This window comes from Equus quagga, chromosome 2, assembly GCF_021613505.1.
Source record: "Equus quagga isolate Etosha38 chromosome 2, UCLA_HA_Equagga_1.0, whole genome shotgun sequence".
NCBI lineage: Eukaryota > Metazoa > Chordata > Mammalia > Perissodactyla > Equidae > Equus > Equus quagga.
Window position 1 is genome coordinate 69,949,632 of NC_060268.1, and position 22,490 is coordinate 69,972,121.

General features: G+C 35.6%; 1 protein-coding gene across 3 annotated transcripts in view; it reads right to left on the bottom strand.

Moving 5' to 3' along the window:
• IREB2 (iron responsive element binding protein 2) overlaps window positions 1–22,490 on the bottom strand; it is a 56,724-nt gene that overhangs the window by 7,213 nt on the left and 27,021 nt on the right. For all 3 annotated transcript variants that reach the window (XR_006887454.1, XM_046653225.1, XM_046653226.1), the window contains 11 exons: window positions 15,638–15,777; window positions 13,415–13,586; window positions 10,951–11,051; window positions 8,804–8,920; window positions 7,566–7,725; window positions 6,743–6,878; window positions 5,489–5,573; window positions 4,728–4,884; window positions 4,277–4,401; window positions 2,538–2,642; window positions 2,281–2,423 (listed from right to left, as the gene is read on the bottom strand). Coding sequence is in view for 2 of the 3 variants with exons in the window: in XM_046653225.1 (XP_046509181.1) it covers window positions 2,281–2,423; window positions 2,538–2,642; window positions 4,277–4,401; window positions 4,728–4,884; window positions 5,489–5,573; window positions 6,743–6,878; window positions 7,566–7,725; window positions 8,804–8,920; window positions 10,951–11,051; window positions 13,415–13,586; window positions 15,638–15,777 (1,441 nt within the window). In the remaining variant the exon portion in view is untranslated. The remainder of the gene's footprint in view (window positions 1–2,280; window positions 2,424–2,537; window positions 2,643–4,276; window positions 4,402–4,727; window positions 4,885–5,488; window positions 5,574–6,742; window positions 6,879–7,565; window positions 7,726–8,803; window positions 8,921–10,950; window positions 11,052–13,414; window positions 13,587–15,637; window positions 15,778–22,490) is intronic.

A 22,490-nucleotide genomic window follows, 5' to 3' on the forward strand; every position in this document is an offset into this window, starting at 1 on the left:
TATGTGCCCTCTCCCTTTTTGTCCTTGCTTATACTTTATCTGAAGAAACTGTCATTTGTTGTATAGATTGTGCTGATTGCATTTCCATGGTGTCAAATGTTGTTCTGTCCCCTTTATTTCTTGTGAACCAGATGTCAGATCTAGTGGCTTTGTAAGATTCTGGTTTTTAATTTTTTGCCACAATGCTTCCTAGATCGTACTTCCATCAGGAGCACACAATATACAGTTGTCTCTTTCTGGAATGTTAGCAGCAATTGATCATCATTGTCTAGACTGATTTTTCATTAGGGATTGCAAAATGGTGATCCTCTAGTTCTATCATTTTTTCTTCATTTTTTAGCTGGAAAACTTCTATAAAGACAAACATTTCTTCATTAATGATTTGTTATGTTGAAATATACTCCATACAGGAAAGGCTCTTGACTCGACTGTGAAATAATGAGATGGTTCCCTATCATCTCATTGGTAACTTGGTTTTTTTATCCTTTTATTATTATGAACTCATGGATTTAAATATATTATGTTTCAATCCATTCCAGTTATTATTCTTCATCGATGCTCAACAAGTCCCATCTCTGAACAGTGACTGGTTCAAGCTGGCTCCTGAGACCTTTTGACAAAAGCTTGATAGTCTCTGATCTCTTTTGCTTCTGGTACAAGATGTCTAGAATCATCTTGTACATTTCCCAGTCCCAAATCTAGAATCAATCATTTTTCCAAGAAGCTTGTACTGGGAAATGGTATTTAGACACCATAATCTGGATGCTTCAAGTGTCAATGCTGCTATCTTGGTCACTATATAAGTGACTTTTTAGGGACAACAAACAACTAAGCATAAGCATTTCAACAATCAACAACCAACTTTTATCAGCCTCTCATTCGGTCTTTTATGTAGAGGAAACAAATATTCTAAACTGTACTAAACTACTTACTTCAGAATGGGGGTGGTGGGAGGTTTGAGCATCTTTATTTAAAAAAATATTCTAACTGATGAGAACTACTGGATTAAATGTGCTAAGAAATCCATATCAGAAATAATAATAAATACAAAGTGACCTTTTTTTTGGTGAAAACTATGTCGTGATTATGACCAAGGTGGAAATTGTGGCCAAAAATTATCTGGAAGAAGGAAAAATTATTTTATTTCTCACCACTATAAATAAAAGCCATGTGTATAACAAACTGATTCATCTTCCTCAAGTTATACTAAATGGAACTGCTATTAGCAATTTCTACCAAAAAGTGTTTTAATTTATATCAAACTAGTTAACTAGAAAATAAACTGAAAAACAAATTTAATAATAGCACTAATGAGATTACAGTAAGAACTATACAGTATTATTACACGTCAAACCAAGCTATATAACACTGATTTTTATAAGATATTTCAATGAAAACTCTCGTTATTTGAATAGTGCAAGCATTCAAAAGCTAATCAGGCAGCAGTACCACAAATTCTGCCTTTAGCAAAACTTTGTCTCTGCTGTCAAAATAGTTCTTTGATAATAGAGCAACTCTACATTATTAATCATGTAGAAATGAAATAAAATCTTTCTAGTTTTAAATTTGCATCTCCTATATAAATGGTTTTTACATTCACATTTATTATTATTGTAAAATTTTAGGCTTAAGAAGATGAAATTCATTGTCATTGATTTGATACAAATGAAATCTAGCCTCAAGCAAGTACACTTTATAGCCCACAAAATATTTAAATTTCACACCCCAACAATGGGAGGATAGTTAGAACCAACTGATCAGCATTTATTTCATAAGTCAAACCAAGCTAACTTTTCAACAAAGTAGCATTGAAAAAGAAAAACCTTGGGACTGGCCCAGTGGCACAGCAGTTAACTTCACATGTTCAGCTTTAGTGGCCTGGGGTTTGCCGGTTCCGATCCCAGGTGTGGACCTATGCACCACTTGTCAAGCCATGCTGTGGCAGGCATCCCATATAAAACAGAGGAAGATGGGCACAGATGTTAGCTCAGGGCTCATCTTCCTCAAAAGAAGAAGAAGAAGAAGAAGAAGAAAAAAAACTTTGTTTCCAAACAGTTGTTTATCTAGACTACAGGAGTCAATTTAAAATAGCAATTTCAGTTTCTAAAGTTATAAACAAAGGCAGGTACAACCAGTACCCCAGGTATTGCTTAAGTCAAATATGCTGACAATTAGACGCCTATGATAGTGTGTATTTATTGGATAAAGGAATATGATCAGTAGAAACCTCTTAATCAGTGAGAAAGAAGATAAAGACACCTTAAAACCATGTAGACATACCCTCTGTTTGTCAAATACTTAGCAGCAGCACTACTCCTAGCAATGCTTCCAGCAGGTGATATATGGTCTGTTGTGACAGAGTCTCCCAGGTATAACAAGACATGGGCATTTTCAATGGGCTGGGGTGCAACTGGCTCTTTGGTCTAAAAAGTAAAAAAAAAAAAAAAAAAAAAAAAAAATTGAAAGCATTTAATTCTTCATGAGATTTTTTAGTTTATGATAATCTTTAAAAGATCAAATAGTAAAACAGTACTTACAAGCTTATCAAAAAATGAAGGACATCTGATGTAAGTAGACTTTAAGTCCCACGGAAACAAAACCGAATCTGGTGCTTCTAAGGAATTCCAACGTTTATTTCCCATCTGTGAATATGGTTTTGGTTGATGAACCAGAAGAAAGATAAAATGGAGTCAGAATAATAGGTTTATGAAAATGATCAAGGGAATAAAACAGTACTTAGGTTAGAATGAAAAACAAAAAAAAAAAGCCGTATCTATTTGAAAAGAAAGCTAAGATACTGCATTCTATAAAATCATGACATTTTTGGACAGAATGAATAAAGATTTGCTTATCAAATTAAAGCACACCAGATTCTAGGAACACCCTAACAGTTAATTTTCAATATAAATTGAACATAAAAGATTTTATAGAATCCAAAAAAAGTTAAAGAATTTAGAAAGATCTATACATGTTGTTATTAAGTGTGTTCCGGGGTATACCGTTAACTTTTAAGAATATTATCATGGAGGAAAACAACTGCTTTTTTCAATATGTGTGTCCCACATCACTGTGTATTAGTCCTGCCTTAAAATTACGTTCAAAATCTCACCATTCCTCACCTATGTCCACACTACCCCAATGGTCCATGCCATTACTATCTCTTACTGTGGACTACCACAATTGGTCTTGCTGATTCTATCCTTACCCAGCCCTCTCCCCCAATATATTTTCAATATAAAGATTGTTCAAAACCTTCCAATTGCTCCCCATCTCACTCCACTCAGAGTAAAAGACTAAATCTGTATAACGGTCTAAAATTCACTATGTAATCTGGACCTCCATGTCTCTCTGCTATCATTTCCTACCACCATCCTTCTTATTTCCTCTGCTCCAGCCACAATGCCCTCATTAAGGTTCCTTCCAGAAGGCCTTTACACCGCTCCCTCTACCTGGAAAGTCCTGCTCTTTGTCCAGATACACGGCTAACTTGTTCACTTCCTTCAAAACTTTGCTCAAATGTCATGTTTTCAACCATCCTATATAAAACTGGAATCTACTCCCAAATTTTGCACAATTCCTTCTCTTTACCTTGGTCTATATTTTTCCATAGCACTTGTCACTTTTTAACACATTGTATACTTTACCTAATTATTCTGTTTACAGTTTACTATCTGCCTCTCTCCAGGAGAATTTTTCTACTGTTTTGTTCACTGACACATTCCAAACACCAAGAAGAGTGCCTGGCAGATAGCAGGGGCTCAATAAATATTTGTTAAGTAAATAAATACTTCTTCTGCCCTCACGTTTATATTCTCTGTTTTTTTTAAAAAAAAAGCATGAATATATATATTTAGCTTGAATGTGCATAAAATATCTCTGGAAAGATGCTTAACAAACTGACACCATTGGTTGCCTCTAAGGAGGTGGAGGAGATGGCTAGGAATGGGTGAGAGGGAGATTTCATTGTTTGCTCTTATTTCTTTTGGAGTTTGAACCATTTGAATGGGAGTGACAAACAAGGGTAGCTTCTATGAAATGTGCTCATATTCAGGATGCCAAATATAAATGCTTGCTATACATTTCTAATAAGTAAATAAAATCAATTCTAATGCTCTAAGCTATTCTCTTAGATATTGGAGATTCCAGATACAAAATGACTATCACTCATTGCAAACTGTGTATTTAAAATACATTTTTATTCCATTCAGAAAGCAATATGCAGGAAACAAAGAAACACAGCCACTTTATTAAACTAAGAAAGAAATAAGACTCTTACCTCTATTTTCTCTTTTAATGCTTTAAACATGGATAATATAACAAGTTCTTCCTCTATCTGATGAACTTCTTCTCGACTAGGCCAAATATCATGCAGGTAAATGTTCTTGCCAGTAGAGTCAGTACCTGGTTAAAAAAATCTTAATTTGATATTTAGTATAAAAAATAATTCCCTCAAGATGTGAACATCTGTTCAAAAACATTATCATACAAACCAAGTAAATTATACAACAACAGAGTGCTACAGGCTTAAGCAGCTGGAAGAACTAATTTCTTGAACATTTTATATTCTTCATATGAATACAGAAATTAGTAACTAAACGTTATAATAAGATTTCCTGAAATAATTTAAAGAATGAATGGTCTAAGAAGCACTTCAAAAATACAACAACTTTTGGGGGGAAAAATGTGTGCAGATGTATATGTACATATATATATAAAGGAAAAGATACCTAAAGGCTCTGTCTGGAAATCTATATTCACTGTGCCTGCTATGGCATAAGCTACCACTAAGGGTGGAGAGGCAAGATAATTGGCACGAACACAATCACAAAGACGACCTTCAAAATTTTTGTTTCCAGATAAAACTCCACAAGTAACCAAATCACCCTGAAAAAAAATACACACAAATTTATTCAACTCAAGAGGTGATACAGATTTGGATAATCATATATAAGCAATCTCAAATATTACATTTCTGAGGGCAAGATAACCAAAAAAGCATATAATCAATTATTAGGTATAGAACTATCAATCCTATAAACTAATTCCTTATATTATTAGCTAATTATTTCAAAAATCTAAAAATGATCATTTTAAGACTGACAGGTTACTCTTCCCAAGAGGTGCAAGCACTACAGAAATACAAATATATCAATAAACAGCTTCTACAATTTTTGTTTTTTGAGGAAGATTAGCCCTGAGCTAACATCTGTCACCAATCCTCCTCTTTTTGCTGAGGAAGCCTAGCCCTGAGCTAATGTCCATGCCCATCTTCCTCTACTTGATATGTGGGACACCTACCAGAGCATGGCTTGCCAAATGGTGCCATGCCCGCACCCGGGATCCGAACCGGCGAACCCCAGGCAGCCGAAGTGGAACATGCGTACTTAACTGCTGCACTACCAGGCCGGCCCCCACACCTTCTAAAATTTAATAGTAAAATATAGTTAAGAAAACCCATTTGGATGTCTTACTGAGCCACACAGTTTACCTGTTTTACTGCATTTAAAACTGCTTCTGATAAGGGTGCTGTATTTCCCACACATGTTGAACATCCATAGCCAACTACTTCAAATCTGCATTTCAAAAAATAAGTGTGATTGGACAGAACATCAAAATATTTGTAAAGACAAGTCTTATCTTTCATTTCCATCACTGTGCTAAGAGTACTTAAGAATATTTATGACACATGGTTTAATCTTCATCAATATGTTCATTTCACAGCTTTTGAGCAATCAAGTCTGACTCTCAGGCATGCTATTTGTACTGAAAGCAAAACTCTGAAGAGCCTTAATACTTAGCATGTTCCCTAGTTAGATTTGGTTAACTAAATCTGACATAGCATCCATCACACTCCACAAGAAAATCCCTCAACTACTACTTGTTAGGAATACAACATGACCATTTGAAACATTGATATTATACTTCCATCCAAAGGGGTTTAAACTGCAAAGTATCAAGAGGATCGGGCTATAACAATCTGACCAAAGGCCCCCAAAGAGGTATTATAATTGGGTACTCTGATGGGAGTAAATCTTTCAATTCCCAACCAATTAAACCCAAGAATAGTCCCTGAAAAAATTCCAAAACAATATAACTAAAAAAATTACAGGTATAATCCTCGAAATTATTTTCAGCTGCTCTTCCAAAAGCAAAGAAAAAATCTAAAATTTACCAGGCTTGCAAAGGAATTGATGATTTATGTAAGATAATATGTCCCAAAATACACACTGAAAACCCCACTAGCATCAATTATTTTTTAAGTACATAAGAAATATAAAAGTTACTTTCCTCAAAGTTCAGGGACAACTTAACCTAGGCTTAACAGACCCAATAACCTCAAAAAACTTCAATTAAGACAACTTACTCAGTTAATAATGCAACCTATGAGATTTCACTCATTTCTGAAAACTGATCTATAAAATTCATGAAAATTATGCACTACTTTGTACCATCCCTCTACAGTCTCCGTCACTGTTATCTGGTTTTACTTGTTTGTCTTGTTTCTCCATTCTCAAACTAGAGATCACATCTCCCACTTCTCTGCAGCCAACACATTGCCTTGCTCACTGAACACACCCAATAAACATTTGTTGAGTGATAAGGCCTGAGATTGTGTGGTAATGGCAAGGTAACAAGGAGAACTAAAGCATATTTTTCCCATCTTCTCTTTCTACATCAAAGGTCCTAACAAGCAGCTTCAATCATACCAATGTCATTATAAATAGTGATAACTGTCACTTACCCGAGCTTACTCAGATATGGTAACACTCCACTCGAACTGAGGTAATGTGTAACCATCCCACTGCCTGGAGATAAGCTTGTTCTTATGTAAGGTTTAACATGCAGACCAGCTTCAACAGCTTTTTTGGCCAAAAGACCTGCACAATAAACAAACAATGATTTATTATGGCATTATTTCTTTCCCTCATATTAAAGTAGGAAGCAAGAAAGGGTTTATTTAACAGGTTGATCTCCAATCCATGTTAGGGTAAAAGTCCAAATTCAAAATGTCATTATTTTGCCCATTTTATTCTACTGATCTGTTTCATTTAAAACAAAGAAATTGTAGTAGATATACTACCGTTTACATTAAAATATTAAGGTACAGCTGGACATCATGGCAATGTGCACACAAATGGAAAAAAAAGGATATATAATAATATCATGCACACATATAATAGACATCATTACTGAACCATTTTAAATGCCATAATAAACTACTAACAATTTAACATTTATTATACATTTTATACAATTAATGAATTGTTCCATGTACATACAATTGATTTCATTTACAACTCTTGTCAATAATCTTTTACTTCCTTTATACTCTCAATGGAATCTAGCACACTATGAGAAACTTCTAGTAGATTACCAAGAATTTTGCTAATTAACTATACTTCTAAATTAACAGAAGCAGATACAACCTAAAAGTCTCAGAAAGTCTCTCAATATCAAACATAGACACTCACTCATGCATAATCCAAGAAAAATAAAGTGAACATACCAGAAAAGTAAAAAATAATTTAGAGAAAGAAAATCTATGGTCATAAACCACAACCCACCTGCAGCGAGCATGACAGATGGATTGCAGTTATTGGTACAACTGATAACTGCAGCAATGACCACAGATCCATGAGACAGCTTATATTCACTTCCTTCATAATGAAGAGAGACAGTATCGCTTTGCTTTTCAGCTGCAATTTGGAAGCCTTTAAATCCAACCTATACAAATGTGCACATAAATATAAACTAAGTATTCTGGATATGTATAGAAAAAAAGATTGTTAGAAAATACAGCAGATCTTTGACATTTGATGATTTAACACTCAAAGTTCTGACTATTTGGAAGTGATATTGACGGTCTATGACATTCAGTAGCTGTAATTCAGATGAAGCATAATTTGAACAGTCACGAAAGGAGTCTGGTGGTGTTCATAAGCTTTTATCTACTGAGTGAGTCCACCCAACTACCCAGGATCTAGATCTTATCTGGCTTTGTTCTCTACTCATCCCTGCTTACAGTAATTCTCAAGAGATGGTATAAACTTTTTCTTTGTTAAAAAGGGCCCTAGAGACTTGCTTCAACAAGATCCTGTGTGTGTGTAGAACAGATGAAGCAAGACTAGCTATGAGTTGGTAACTGCTGAAGTGAGATACATAGGAATTCATTACACTATTTTACTCCTGCACAAGTTTAACATTTTTCACATTAAAAAAAATCAAGAAGTTATAGAAAGAAAGGCTCTGAAAAAAGAAACCAGCTACTAGTTTTCAGAACAGAGAAAAAGACAAGATTGAAGCCGTGATTCTTAGAAAGTACAAACCCCAAAAGTCAAAGAGGTCTCTTGTTATTCTGTTACATTTACCAGATTTTACGAGACTAATTACACAGTATGGACTTTTATCCTAGTCTGGAAAGTAACAAAATTCTAGAACAGTGCTGTTCAATAGAACTTTTTGTGATGACAGAAATATTCAGTATCTATGCTGTCCAATACAAGAGCCATACCCACAAGCAGCTACTCAAGCACTTGAGATGAGGCTATTGTGGCTAAGAAACTCAATTTTTAACTTTAATTTAAACAGACACAATCAACCTCTGACCCTCACAGTGGACCTGGGAATAAGCTTTCCAAATTGCTGACTTGTACTTTGCACAGAAGGAAAAAGAGGAGGCTGCTGGTATGTGCCGTAACATACAAAAATATCGCAGGAGATTGAGTTTATGGGTCACCCTGTTCTTTACTGCTTAATTAGCACAAAGTGTATTGACAAATAAAGATAACAAGAGGTAATGTACCTTTTCATTTAAGCAAGCTTGGAAATCATTTTTCATATCTGTCACAGCAACTCTATCCTGAGGTCGTTTTGGACCACTGACAGATGGAACTATTGAATTCAGATTAATTTGAATCACCTAGGAAATGAGAGAAAAGAGGAAAAAAAGGAACAGAATTTTTAAGTAGAGATTCCAATTTAAGAACTACTTTCTGAAGCAGAATGAAGATATTCGCATTTATTTTAATGCAATTTAATGGTGAAATACACACCCAGAAATAAAGATTTTAAAACTCCATTTAATTTATGAAATAAAATATTAAAAAATTAGCTAAAAGCAAGACTAGCAGATAGTATGCAAACTAGCACAATATCAACTGTATTAGACTATATAAAATTTTTTGTTCCCCAAATCTTTTTCTCCCCACAAAGATAAACACTGTCTTCAAAGATGACTGATGATAAAGTAGATGCCTGTGCCAGCTATCAATTTATTGCTTCTGAGCTTCAAATTCACTCTTCTTTGCCTGCTCTCTGATAATGGAGGTGGGCTTAGTAAACATTCCTTCTTTCTAGCTTGCATGATATTAAGTCTGGTCGACAGAGAGAAAGGGTTTTTCTCTTTCTGGTTCCAGAGTGTCTAGTTGGTCATGCTCCTGTAGACCATATTTTTATTCCTTGGTTAAAATAAAATCGTATTTTGTTAAAATCCTAATCCCACCTCTCAATTAGGTTTTCATTCATTTCTTCTGGCATTTCTACCATTTTCCTTCATACATTTTATTTGTGTATAAGCAATTCAAATTAAGTTTTTCTTCTCTACGGCTTTCATCCATTATTTAACAGTCTTGTTTATTCTGACTGATTATATATAATGGCAACACCTGCTTTTCTTATACTTTCATTTCATGGATCCAGGTGATCCTAGATTTCGTCTTTAAGTAGGTATTTAATGAGTTTCTCTTGAAATCAACATCCTGATGGGTTTTAGTTTTATTTCTTAATCTGGTTGAGTTTTTAATAGGCAAATTTATTCCACTTCACTATACCATCAAAATTTTTCCATTTAATTTTTCTTATTGTTTCCCTGTATGTCTTTTTTTTTCTTTTTTTTAATGTAGACAAAGCACTAGATTCAATAAATAATCAGAGAAGTTAAAAGATTTGCCCAAAGTGTCACACGAATTCACTTCCTATGGGTTCTATACTCGCCTTCAATATACCTATAAATATTCATTTATTCACCTAACATATTTACTGAATATCTACTATGTGCCAGGCACTGTTCTAGGTGCTGGGGATACAGTGTCATACAAAACAGATGAAGTTCCTGTCTTCATGGAGCTTACTTGTATCCTGGTGGTGGAAAGACAGGCAAAAAGCATACAAATTAATAGATAATGTCAGGTAGGGATACATGCTATGAAGAAAAATGAAGCTTTTGAGAAAATGGATTTCCCAACAAAAACTTGCTTAACAGTTAACTGGACCTACAACACCACCAAGTGGTTTTAGATCCTTGACACACTCCTAGAAAATAAATTTTATTAAAATTTAGACTCTCCTGAGAGTGAATTTTACCAACTTCAAGATAAATATAAATTTCCAATAGATAAGAAATATTTGCTTAGACTGTAAAATATCTTTAACATTTAAGACCACATAACTGTATATCCCTTTCACAACAGAGACTTTTTATAAAATACAGACATTAACCAAATGCCGATGTTATCAAAATTGATATTTTGGGAGGATATTATAGTACTCTTATCATAAAGTAGAAAAAAATTAGAGCAATAAATTAAGAGTCAATTATATATTTTAAATACTAAAAATTTAGACTTCATAAAATTCACTCTAGTAGAAATCTATGTAAAATTAATGAATAAAATGAAAGCAGAGTCACAAATGACATTTGTTAAATAATAATAGTAATAGCTAACATTTATTAAGCACTTACTATGTGCCTGAAACTGTTCTAATGAATTTGCATTTACTCTCTTAAGAATCATATGAGGTAGATATTATCTTCATATTATAGAGATGAGAAAAATGAAGCAGAAAGGCTAAATAAATTGCCCAGGGTGATATAACTAATAAGTCTTAGAGCTGGGTCAGGTTCCAGAATTTACACTCCTAACCACTACTATGTTGGTTATTTGTATATACCTGGGAGTATTCAGGTTCTCCTGAATTATTCTGGTCATTTCGAAACAATTTCACAGCTTTAAGGTATGTTTCCATTGACTTGAGTTTGGCTTTGTCAAAACCTAAAAAGATGATGAACAAGAAAATCCAGTAAAGAATTTTGAAATCTTTGTGGGTAAGGTTGCTGAATTCCAATAATGAGCAAAAAACAAATATTATTATTACTAAGTACTCATAGTAGAATTTTTTTTATAAATTAGTACTTGATATTATTCTCAAGCACAGTAAAATTTTACCCTTCATGAAAACTCCACTTTATAAAATACATAACAGCTCCCCCTTAAAATTTACTCAATCGCAGGCAAGATCAGAAATACTGAGCCAGTTCTATAAAACTTACAAAAAATATTGTTTGTAAAAGAAAAACCAATAATAAAACTGAATATAATAAATTACTACTCACCATGAAGGGTGAAATAAGCAACCTAAATATAAGCAATATGCAACTTAATAGTCAAAATGAAAGAATAAAGTAATCAAAAGTTAAGAACAGTTTCATAGAGCAGAAGGATAAAAAGATCTAACAGATCTTCAAAAAATTAAAAGAATTTAGACATTAACAATAAAAATTTCCAATTAAACATCTGGGTAGTTATCTGTAAGCCTGATGAGAAGTAACTAACCATGGCAGATGGTATTTTCCAATGTTTGGCACAGCAATATATATCCTAAGTTACATATTCTTCTTACAATGTGACAACGACATTCCTCCATCAAGAGGTGGAACTGATATTCACTTCTCCTGAATCTGAGCAATGTGACTTCCAGCTGGCAGGATGGCTGGGACTCCATTTCTCTCAGGTTACTTACCCTTGAAACTCCACTATGTGAGAAAGCCTATACTACATGGAGAACCACATATGGGTGTTCTGGCTGACAGCCCTAGCTGAGTTCCCAGGTGAGAGTTAGCATTTACTGTCAGATATGCGAGTGAACAAGCCTTCAGAATTCCTGTCCCTAGCTTTCCAGTCTTGCAGTTAAGACCTAGACATTATGAAGCAGAGACAAGTTGTCCCAGCTATGCCCTGTATGAATCACTGACCCAGTGAAATCATGGTGGCAATAAATGTTATTGCTGTTTTAAGCTACAAAGTTTTAGGATAATCTGTTACATGGTAATAGGTCATTAATACATTAACTCATGTTAACATGCAAGGAATGAGGCACCTCTAACCTTTTTTCTCTTGAATGTTTTACCAACCAAACTCCAGTGTAGAGAAAGCTCTGCATTCTATGAGGACCATTTCCTCTAAGATTCCTAATGACCAGTCATCCATTTTGCCATTTGACTTATTAACTTATAATCTGCCCCTAAACGGAAGAATACAAGAATATATCCCCAAAATATACCTATGATTAGAGAGAGTAGTTCAGCAATTCTCTCTTAAAAAAACGAAGTGGCTCAAGGGGCCTTATGAAATAGAAACACATCCTGGCTTTACAGGTACTTTCTATTTTATTTTATTTTTTTAAGATTGGCACCTGAGCTAACAACTGTTGCCAATCTTTGTTTTTTCCCCTGCTTTTTCTCCCCAAATCCCCCCAGTATATGGTTGCATATTTTAGTTGTGGGTCCCTCTACTTGTGGCATGTGGGACGTCACCTCAGCATGGCCTGATGAGTGGTGCCATGTCTGTGCCCAGGATCCAAATTAGTGAAACCCTGGGCTGCCGAAGTGGCGTGTGCAAACTTAACTCAGCCACAGGGCCGGCCCCCTATTTTTTTTTTTCTTTTGAGGAAGATTAGCCCTGAGCTAACATCCATGCCCTTCTTCCTCTACTTTATATGTGGGACACCTGCCACAGCATGGCTTGACAAGCGGTGAGTAGGTCCACACCTGGCATCCGAACCGGCGAGCCCTGGGCCACCAAAGTGGAACGTGTGAACTTAACCACTCCGCTACCAGGCTGGCCCAGGTATTTTCTATTTTAAAATAAACAGTCAGTAGAAGAGCTGTCAAAGTTCCTAGATAATGAGGCTATAAAAAAGATTTGAAATCTGTAACCCTGTGTTGCATTTAACAAAATTATGTGCTTCTTATTCTTTAGACAAGCACTGGTTCTCAAACTTTTTTGTCTGGTGGCTCCTCTACTCCTGGATACGGAAGGGAATACCTGTGAATACGCTCAAGCCTGGTTTCCATGAAACTGCAACCTCTGATCCCTAGGCAGGGTGTAGGTATTCATCATCATGGGGAAAAAGGGAGGCGAAGATCAGCTGTTTGAATAATTCCTTTAAGTTGCTCTAAGTGAGTCACAGGGTACTAGGGTTTGAGAGCACAAGATCTTTGAAGATATCTGATGCAGTTCATTTGAAAGCCACTGTTTCAAAATTATTAAATAACAGGTACAAGGCAGTGATTTATTATAAAATATTTCGGACACAGTGGAAATGTAACACATTTATGCTAATGATATCTTCTTACCTGTATGTTCTAAATGTTTTAATGTCACATTATCAACAGGGAAAAAGCTGAGGATAGCACCATATTCTGGACACATGTTTGCTATTGTAGTTCGATCCACTATAGATAATTGTGAAACTCCACTTCCAAAAAACTCAACAAACTTTCCAGCCACTCCTACTTGCCTGAGGTGCTATATAAAGGGATACACAGAAACACACAATTAGCAATGCTAAGATTAGCATGGATTCTCTGAAAACTATAAAATCTAATTTTTAACCAATACTAGTGACAGTGAAGAAAAGAGGTTCTCTGTCATTCTTATGAAACATCGACTCATTCTAAAATCATTTTTCTTAGTTACTTCTAAGTAACCAAAATACCTACTCACCTCTTCTAAACTGTAAAATGGTCTCAGATTGGTATAGGGTGAGTGCCTACAGGTTGACTAAAAATGAAATAACCTTCAACCTATGAATAATATTAAGTCCTAACATACTAGAGGTGCTAGGGATCACTTATTACAAAGTCTTTTATAGATGTAGAAACTCAAGCCTAAGAGATAGTCATGGATTCATATATTCATAGAAATATTTTATTTTTATTTATTTATTTATTTTTTGAGGAAGATTAGCCCTGAGCTAACTACTACCAATCCTCCTCTTTCTGCTGAGGAAGACTGGTCCTGAGCTAACATCCATGCCCATCTTCCTCTGCTTTATACATGGGACGCCTACCACAGCATGGGTTTTGCCAAGCAATGCCATGTCTGCACTCGGGATCCAAACCAGCAAACCCCAGGCCACTGAGAAGCGGAACGTGAGAACTTAACCACCGCACCACCAGCCGGCCCCTCATGGAAATATTTTTGACGATGAGAGCAATACAGATTAGATATACCAAGCCAAATATTGCTTTCACCAAATTAATGAGATATCACAATATACATTTTGAAAAACAATACAAGATTAATGAAAAGAACATGAAAAGAACAAGGCCTCAAAAAAGAAATAAAATAATCAATAGATGTAAACATACACAATACATTTAACTTTTATATCACTGTAAAAGCAAAAATGGCAAAACAGACATGTAATATTGTTATGAAAAAATATAGCCAGAGAGTTCTGAAAAACAGCATTAATTTTCAGGCTGTCCAAAGGAAAGAACTGATTTCTCTAAAAACATACTGGGATATTCCTTTTCCTTTAGGAATAGTCCTGCAATTCTCAATTTAACTTCTTGATCTTTTGGTACCATAAGTCAATCAACCATTTCTGTAAGACGTCAAAATTTTTTCTAATTAAGGAAGAAGATCAATACTAAATGCCAAGAGGGAGGAAATACCATTTTCTTTCCCTGCAGAGTATTCTAAAAGCCTTCAGACCAATAATCTAACCAAAGAATGCTGAGATTCTGGGATCTAAACTGAAATTGTATGTGGAACATTTCCCAGGTTCATTCATTTAACAAACTGGGACCTAATCATTAAAATAAAGTTAATGAAAATCAGAAATTTAAGATGCAGAGTTACAAATTATTGTTCACTAGGAAACCCTAGAGTATATGTATTGAATGCATGCAGCCAACATTTTAAAATTGCAGAGAAAAAAATTTCTATATAATACATTAAAGAAACGTTAAAACAGCCAATAGAAAAATTTGACACAATCACACTTTACAGTCCATATTTTTGAAAGTATTATCTAGTAAAATAATAGTTTCTAAAGGGAAAATGATTTAAACAAGTATTAAAGGAGATGCAATTAGATCTTTCCTAACTATGATTCTTTTAATTCATATAGTCAACAAATATTTATTGAGGGAATAAGGCATAACGGTCAAAAGCATGGACTCAAGAACCTGACATCCTGGGTTACAATCCTTGTTGTACAACTTCCTATTCAGCTCTATAACCCTTTGGTAAGTCATTAAACTTTACTGTGTCTCGAGTTTTCTCAGAATTAAAATGAGGATAGTAGTAGGACCAATCTCACAGACTTGTAATGAGGAATGAGTGAGTTAACATGTCAAGTAAACGACACAACAAATTGTTTTGTACTTACTCATACAAAGTACTATATATTTGATATTATTACTATGATGATAACTATGACAATGCAGCTAATAATGTCAGATGATGAGGATGAAGTGAGGAACTAAAATCCCCGCTCTCATGGGGCTCCTCTACGTACATAAAAAGAATGTCCACTAAGTTATACATCTGGCACAATTTTAACTTACCTTTGTAATGCCAAGAACAACATCTATGGATGTAACAAAAGGGTTTGATGAGCCAGTTAACTCACATCCAACCACCTCTGGCAAAGTAAGAAAAACTGGCAGACCAAGCATAACTGCTTCTGTTTCGATGCCTCCAACCCCTAAAGTAATAAAGACAGGTATATTAGCATAGTACATTTAAAGATAGTTTAAGTTATCTTTGTAACATCTAAATCTCTAGGTATTTCACGAGCTTGTCTTACACAGTAGCTTACAGAGCTGCCACACTGCTTCTACTGTGGATATGGGACTCAAGTCTTCTCAAAACATTTTTACCTTTATATTAAATTCAGTAAACATTTATTATTTATTAAGCTAAGTACTGTACTATGCTCAAGATATAGGTATGAAAAGAACCCAGTTCCTGCCAAGCTCAAGAAGCTCAGTCTAATGGCAAAGACAAAAAAGTCAATCATTGTAACACCTTGTAAAAGACTAAATGCATTCTGCCAGAGGGAATAGCCTATGGAAAGCCATGACATATAAGAGCACAGCCCATTCAGGGAAATAAATGACTAGTTGTAAGATGCGTGTGGGTGAATGCTCAAAGAGGCACTAGGTTGTGAAGGGTCTTTGTATAAAATGCAAAGGAGAATGATATGGGGAGTGACGTCATCATAACGGTGGAGTGAGCTCTTCCCTTAGTCTCTCCCAAGATATAAGGAAAAGGACATCCACAAACCAACAGAGGACATACACACAACACAAGAGCTGTCTGAGAGATCCATGCAGCCAAATGTCTGAAGGTGAAGGTGCCGGACCTCCTGGGAGGCAGTGGAAGGAGGTAAGGGGATCTCCTCTGCCTCACACAGAGCAATGATCTAGGGCAGGACATTACCCAGTGGTGTGCAACTCTGAGAGGAGAAGGGAGAAAGGGCAGCCTTCTGTAGGAATGCCTTCGCTCTTGGAGTTGCCTTCCAGCCTGTAGGAATGTTCCACCCTGAGGAGACTAAGCAATTGAGCGGGGTGTCTTCACCAAGCCAAGCAGCCTAGGAGGGCAAATAGTTGAGTGCAGAGAGGGGTAGCCTGAGATTGCGCATGTGAAAGAGAGCACCCCACTATGTGGTACACAAGCTTGGCCAGTTGGCCAGAGCAGAGGACCCATGCCAGAGCACCTGCGTTTCTATATGTAAAGCAGCAGCGGCCAGCAGGCAAATGCAGACAGGCCCTGTTGGCATAGCTTCCAATGGACAAGCACAGCTGCCAGGGATTGTGGTGGGTTCAGAATACAAAGCTCCTGCCCCACTCCAGTAGCGGCAGGTGGAATCTGTGACCAGATACTACCACTACACAATGGTACAAGTATAGTATAAAGAGGTACGTTAACACTCCAGACCAGATTGAAAATGACAGGAACCCAGAAATCAATCCTGAAGTCACAGAAATGTACAATCTAAATGACAGAGCCTTCAAAATAGTTATCATAAACAAACTCAACAAGTTACAAGAAAACTCAGAAAGGCAGTTCAATGAGCCCAGGAATAAAATTAATGAAGAGAGGAAATTCTTCACATAAGAGATTGAAACTATTAAAAAAACCAATCAGAAATGTCGGAGATGACAAATATTATTGGTGAGATAAAGAAAAATCTAAAGTCCTTAAATAACAGAGCTGATATTACAGAGGACAGAATTAGTAACTTAGAGGATGGAAATACAGAAACGCTTCAGGAGGAAGAGGAGAGAAAACTAAGACTAAAAAGAAATGAAAACATTATCCAAGAAACATCTGACACAATTAGAAAAAGTAGCTAAGAATTTTAGGTATTCCAGAGTGAGAAGAAAGGGAGAAAGGAGCAGAGAGCTTCTTCAAAGAAATAATAGCTGAGACCTTCTAAAACCTGGGGCAAGAGCCGGAATTACTAGTAAACGAAGCAAAAAAACTCCTAATTACATCAATATAAAAAGACCTTCTCCAAGGTATGTATTAGTAAAACTGGTGAAAGTCAATGACAAAGAAAAAATATTAAGGGCAGCAAGGCAGAAGAAAATAACCCACAAAGGGACCCCTATCAGGCTTTTAGCAATTTCTCAGCAGAAACCTTACAGGCTAGGAGACAGTGGAATGATACATTCAAAATTCTCAAAGATGAAAACTTTCAGGCAAGAATACTCTATCCAGCAAAAGTACTCTTTGGATATGACGGAGAAATAAAAACTCTCCCAGATAAACAAAAGCTGAAGGAGTTCATCACCACAAGACCCTCCTTGTTTACAGGAAATGATCAAGAAGGCCCTCCTACCTGAAAAGATAAAGAAAAGGTATACAGGGGCTGGCCCCGTGGCTGAGTGGTTAAGTCCGTGTGTTCCACTTTGGTGGCCCAGGGTTCAGATCCTGGGCACAGACCTAGCACTGCTCATCAAGCCATGCTAAGGCGGTGTCCCACATGCCACAACTAGAAGGACTCACAACTAAAAATACACAACTATGTACCGCTGGGCTTTGGGGAGAAAAAGGAAAAAAATAAATTCTTAAAAAAAAGAAAGGGTTTACCAATCTTGAGCAAGGACATAAAGAGACAGGAAAAATCAGGAAGGTACAGCTCTCTATCAGAACAGGTTAGCAAACACATAATTATAACATTAAAGAGAAGGAAAACATCAAAAATAACTATAATCACTTCATTTTAATCACAAACTCAAAACACAAAATAGAGTAAGTTGTGACAACAATAACTTAGATGAGGAAGAGGAAATGGATGGAACTTGCTTAGACTAAGGAAGTAAGAGGCTATCAGAAAATGGACTATCTCATCTACAAGATCTTTTCCACAAATCTCACAGTAACCACTAAACAAAACATCAGAACAGAGATACAAGTGCTAAATAAAGAGAAAACTGAGAAAATCATCATAGAGAACCACCAAACTGAAGTGGGAGTCAGAAATACATGGGATGAAAAACAAGGGAAATACAGAACAATTGGAAAATAAGTGATAAAATGGCAGTATTAAGCCCTCGTATATGAATAATCACTCTAAAGGTAAAAGGATTGAATTCTCCAATCAAAAGACACAGTGGCTAGATGGATTAAGAAACAAGACCCAACAATATGCTGCCTCCAGGAAACACATCTCAGCTCTAAAGACAAACATAGGCTCAGAGTGAAGGGATAGAAGATGATACTCCAAGCTAATGGCAAACAAAAGAAAACAGGTGTTGCCATACTTAGATCAGACAAAGTAGACTTCAAGATAAAAAAGGCAATGAGAAACAAAGAGGGGCAGTATATAATGATAAAAAGGACACTCCACCAAGAGGACATAATACATGCACCCAGCACAGAAGCACCGAAGTACATAAAGCAACTATTAACAGACCTAAGAGGAGAAATTAACAGCAATGCAATAATAGTAGGTGATCTGGACACCCCACGAACATCAATAGCTAGCTCATCCAGACAGTAAGTCAACAAGGAAATAGTGGAATTAAATGAAAAACTAGACCAGATGGACTTTACATATATGTAGAACATTCCATCTAAAAGCACCAGAGTACACATTCTTCTCAAGTGCACATAGAACATTCTCAAGACAGACCATATATTCAGAAACAAGGCAAGTTTCAATAAATTTAAGAAGACTGAAATCATATCAAGCATCTTTTCCAACCATAATGCTATAAAACTAGAAATCAACTATAAGAAAAAAGCTGGGCAAGTCACAAATATGTGGAGACTAAACAACACGCTAATGAACAACCAAGGGATCACTGAAGAAATTAAAGGAGAAATCAAAAAATATCTGGTGACAAATGGAAATGAAAATACACCATACCAACTCACATGGGATGCAGCAGAAGTGGTCCCAAGAGGGAAATTCATAGTAATATGGGCCCATCTTAACAAACAAGAAAAGTCTCAAATAAGCAATCTTAAACTAGACCTAACAGAACTAGAAAGAGAAAAACAAAGCCCAAAATCAGCAGAAAGAAGGAAATAATAAAAATTGGAGCAGAAATAAATGAAATTGAAACAAACAGTAGAAAGAGTCAATGAAACTAAGAGCTGGTTCTTTGAGAAGATAAATAAAACTGACAAACCCTTAGCCAGACTCACTAAGAAAAAAGGAGAGAAGGTTCAAATAAACAAAATTAGAAATGAAAGGAGAAATAACAACAGATACCACAGAAACACAAAAGATTATGAGAATAGTACGAAAAGCTATATGCCAACAAAATGGACAATCTAGAAGAAGTGGATAAATTCTTAGACTCACACAACCTCCCAAAACTGAACCAAGAAGGAATAGAGAATCTGAAGAGGTCAATCACAAAAGATTGAAACAGTAATAAAAAACCTAAGATATCAAAAACATAAGATCTTTATAGAACATAAAGATTTAATACCTATCCTTCTCAAACTATTCCAAAAAAGTGAAGATGACAGAGCACTTCCTAACACGTTTTACAAGGCTTAACATTACCCTGATCCCAAAGCCAGGCCAGAACAACACAAAGAAGGAAAATTACAGGCCAATATAGCTGATGAGCATAGATGCAAAAATCCTCAAAATATTGGCAAACGAAATACAGTAATACATTAAAAGGATCAATCATACATCATGATCAAGTGGGATTTATACCAGGGACGCAGAGATGGTTCAACACCTGCAAATCAATCAACATGATATATCACGTTAACAAAATGAGGAATAAAAACCACATGGTCATCTCAATAAACGGAGAGAAAGCATTTGACAAGATCCAACATGCATTTATGATAAAAAAAAAAAAAAACCTCAATAAAATTGGTATAGAAGGAAAGTATTGCAACATAATAAAGGCCATATATGACAAACCTACAGTCAACATCATACTTGACAGGAAAATACTGAGAGCCATCCCTCCGAGAATAAGAATAAGACCAGGGTGCCCACTCTTGCCACTCTTATTCAACGTAGTACTGGAGGTTTTGGACAGAGCAATTAGGCAACAAAAACAAATAAAAGGAATGCATTAGGCATTGAAGAAGTGAAACTCTCGCTGTTTGCAGGTGACATGATTTTATATAGAGAAAACCCTAAAGAATCCACTGGAAAATTATCAGAAATAATCAATAACTACAGCAAAGTTGTGGGGTACAAAATCAACTCAAAAAATCAGTTGCATTTCTATACTCTAATAACAAACTAACAGAAAGAGAACTCAAGAAAACAATCCCATTTACAATTGCAACAAAAAGAATAAAATATCCAGAAATAAATTTAACCAAAGAGGTGAAAGACATATAACACTTAAAACTACAAGACATTATTGAAAGAAATCAATGACAACATAAAGAAATGGAATGATACTCCATGCACATGGACTGGAAGAATAAACATAGTTAAAATGTACATAACTACCTAAAGCAATCTACAGATTCAATGCAATCCCAAACAGAATCCCAATGACATTCTTCATGGAAATAGAACAAAGAATCCTAAAATTCATATGGGGCAACAAAAGACCCCAAATTGCTAAAGCAATCCTGAGGAAAAAGAACAAAGCTGGAGGCATAAAAATCCCTGACTTCAAAATATACTAAAAAGTTATAGAAATCAAAACAAGATGGTACTGGTACAAAAAGAGACACACAGATCAATGAAACAGAATTGAAAGCCCAGAAATAAAACCACACATCTATGGACAGCTAATCTTTGACAAAGGAACCAAGAACACACAATAGAGAAAGGAAAGTCTCTTCAATAAATGGTGTTGGGAAAACTGACAGCCACATGCGAAAGAATGAAAGTAGACCATTATCTTTCACCATATACAAAAATTAACTCAAAATGGATTAAAGACTTGAAGGTAAGATGTGAAACCATAAAACTCCTAGAAGAAAATATAGGCAGTACACTCTTTGACATCGGTCTTAGAAGGACCTTTTCAAATACTATGTCTACTCAGGCAAGGGAAACAAAAGAAAAAATAAACAAATGGGACTATATTGGACTAAAGAGCTTCTGCAAGGGACAGGAAACCATGAACAAAACAAAAATACAACCCACCAATGGGGAGAAAATATTTGCAAATCATATATCCAACAAGGGGTTAATCTCCAAAATATATAAAGAACTCACATAACTCAACAACAAAAAAGCAAATAATCCAATCAAAAAATGGACAGAGGATATGAACAGACATTTTTCCAAAGAAGATATACAGATGGCCAAGAGGCACATGAAAAGATGTTCAACATCACTAATCATCAGGAAAACACAAATCAAAACTACACTAAGATATCACCTTACATCTGTTAGAACAGCTATAATCACCAGACAAAAAATAACAAACGTTGGAGAGAATCCAGGGAAAAGGGAACCTTCATACACTGCTGGTGGGAATGCAAACTGGTGCAGCCACCAAAGAAAACAGTATGAAGATTTGTGAAAAAATTAAAAATAGAAAATACCATACAATTCAGCCATCCCACCACTGGGTAGCTATCCAAAGTACTTGAAATCAACAATTCAAAGAGACTTATGCACCCCTATGTTCACTGCAACATTATTCACAAAAGCCAAGACATGGAAGCAACCCAAGTGCCCAACAACTGATGAATGGATAAAGATGATGTGATGTATATATATATATACACACAATGGAATAATAGCCATAAAACACAAAATTGTCCCACTTGTAACAACATGGATGGACCCTGAGGGTGTTATGTTAAGCGAAATAAGCCAGACAGAGAAAGACAAACACTGTATGATTTCACTCATATATGGAAGATAAACACATGGACAAAGAGAACACATTAGTAGTAACCAGAGGGAAAGGGGATTTGGGCGTGGGCATAAGGGGTAAAGGGGCACATACATATGGT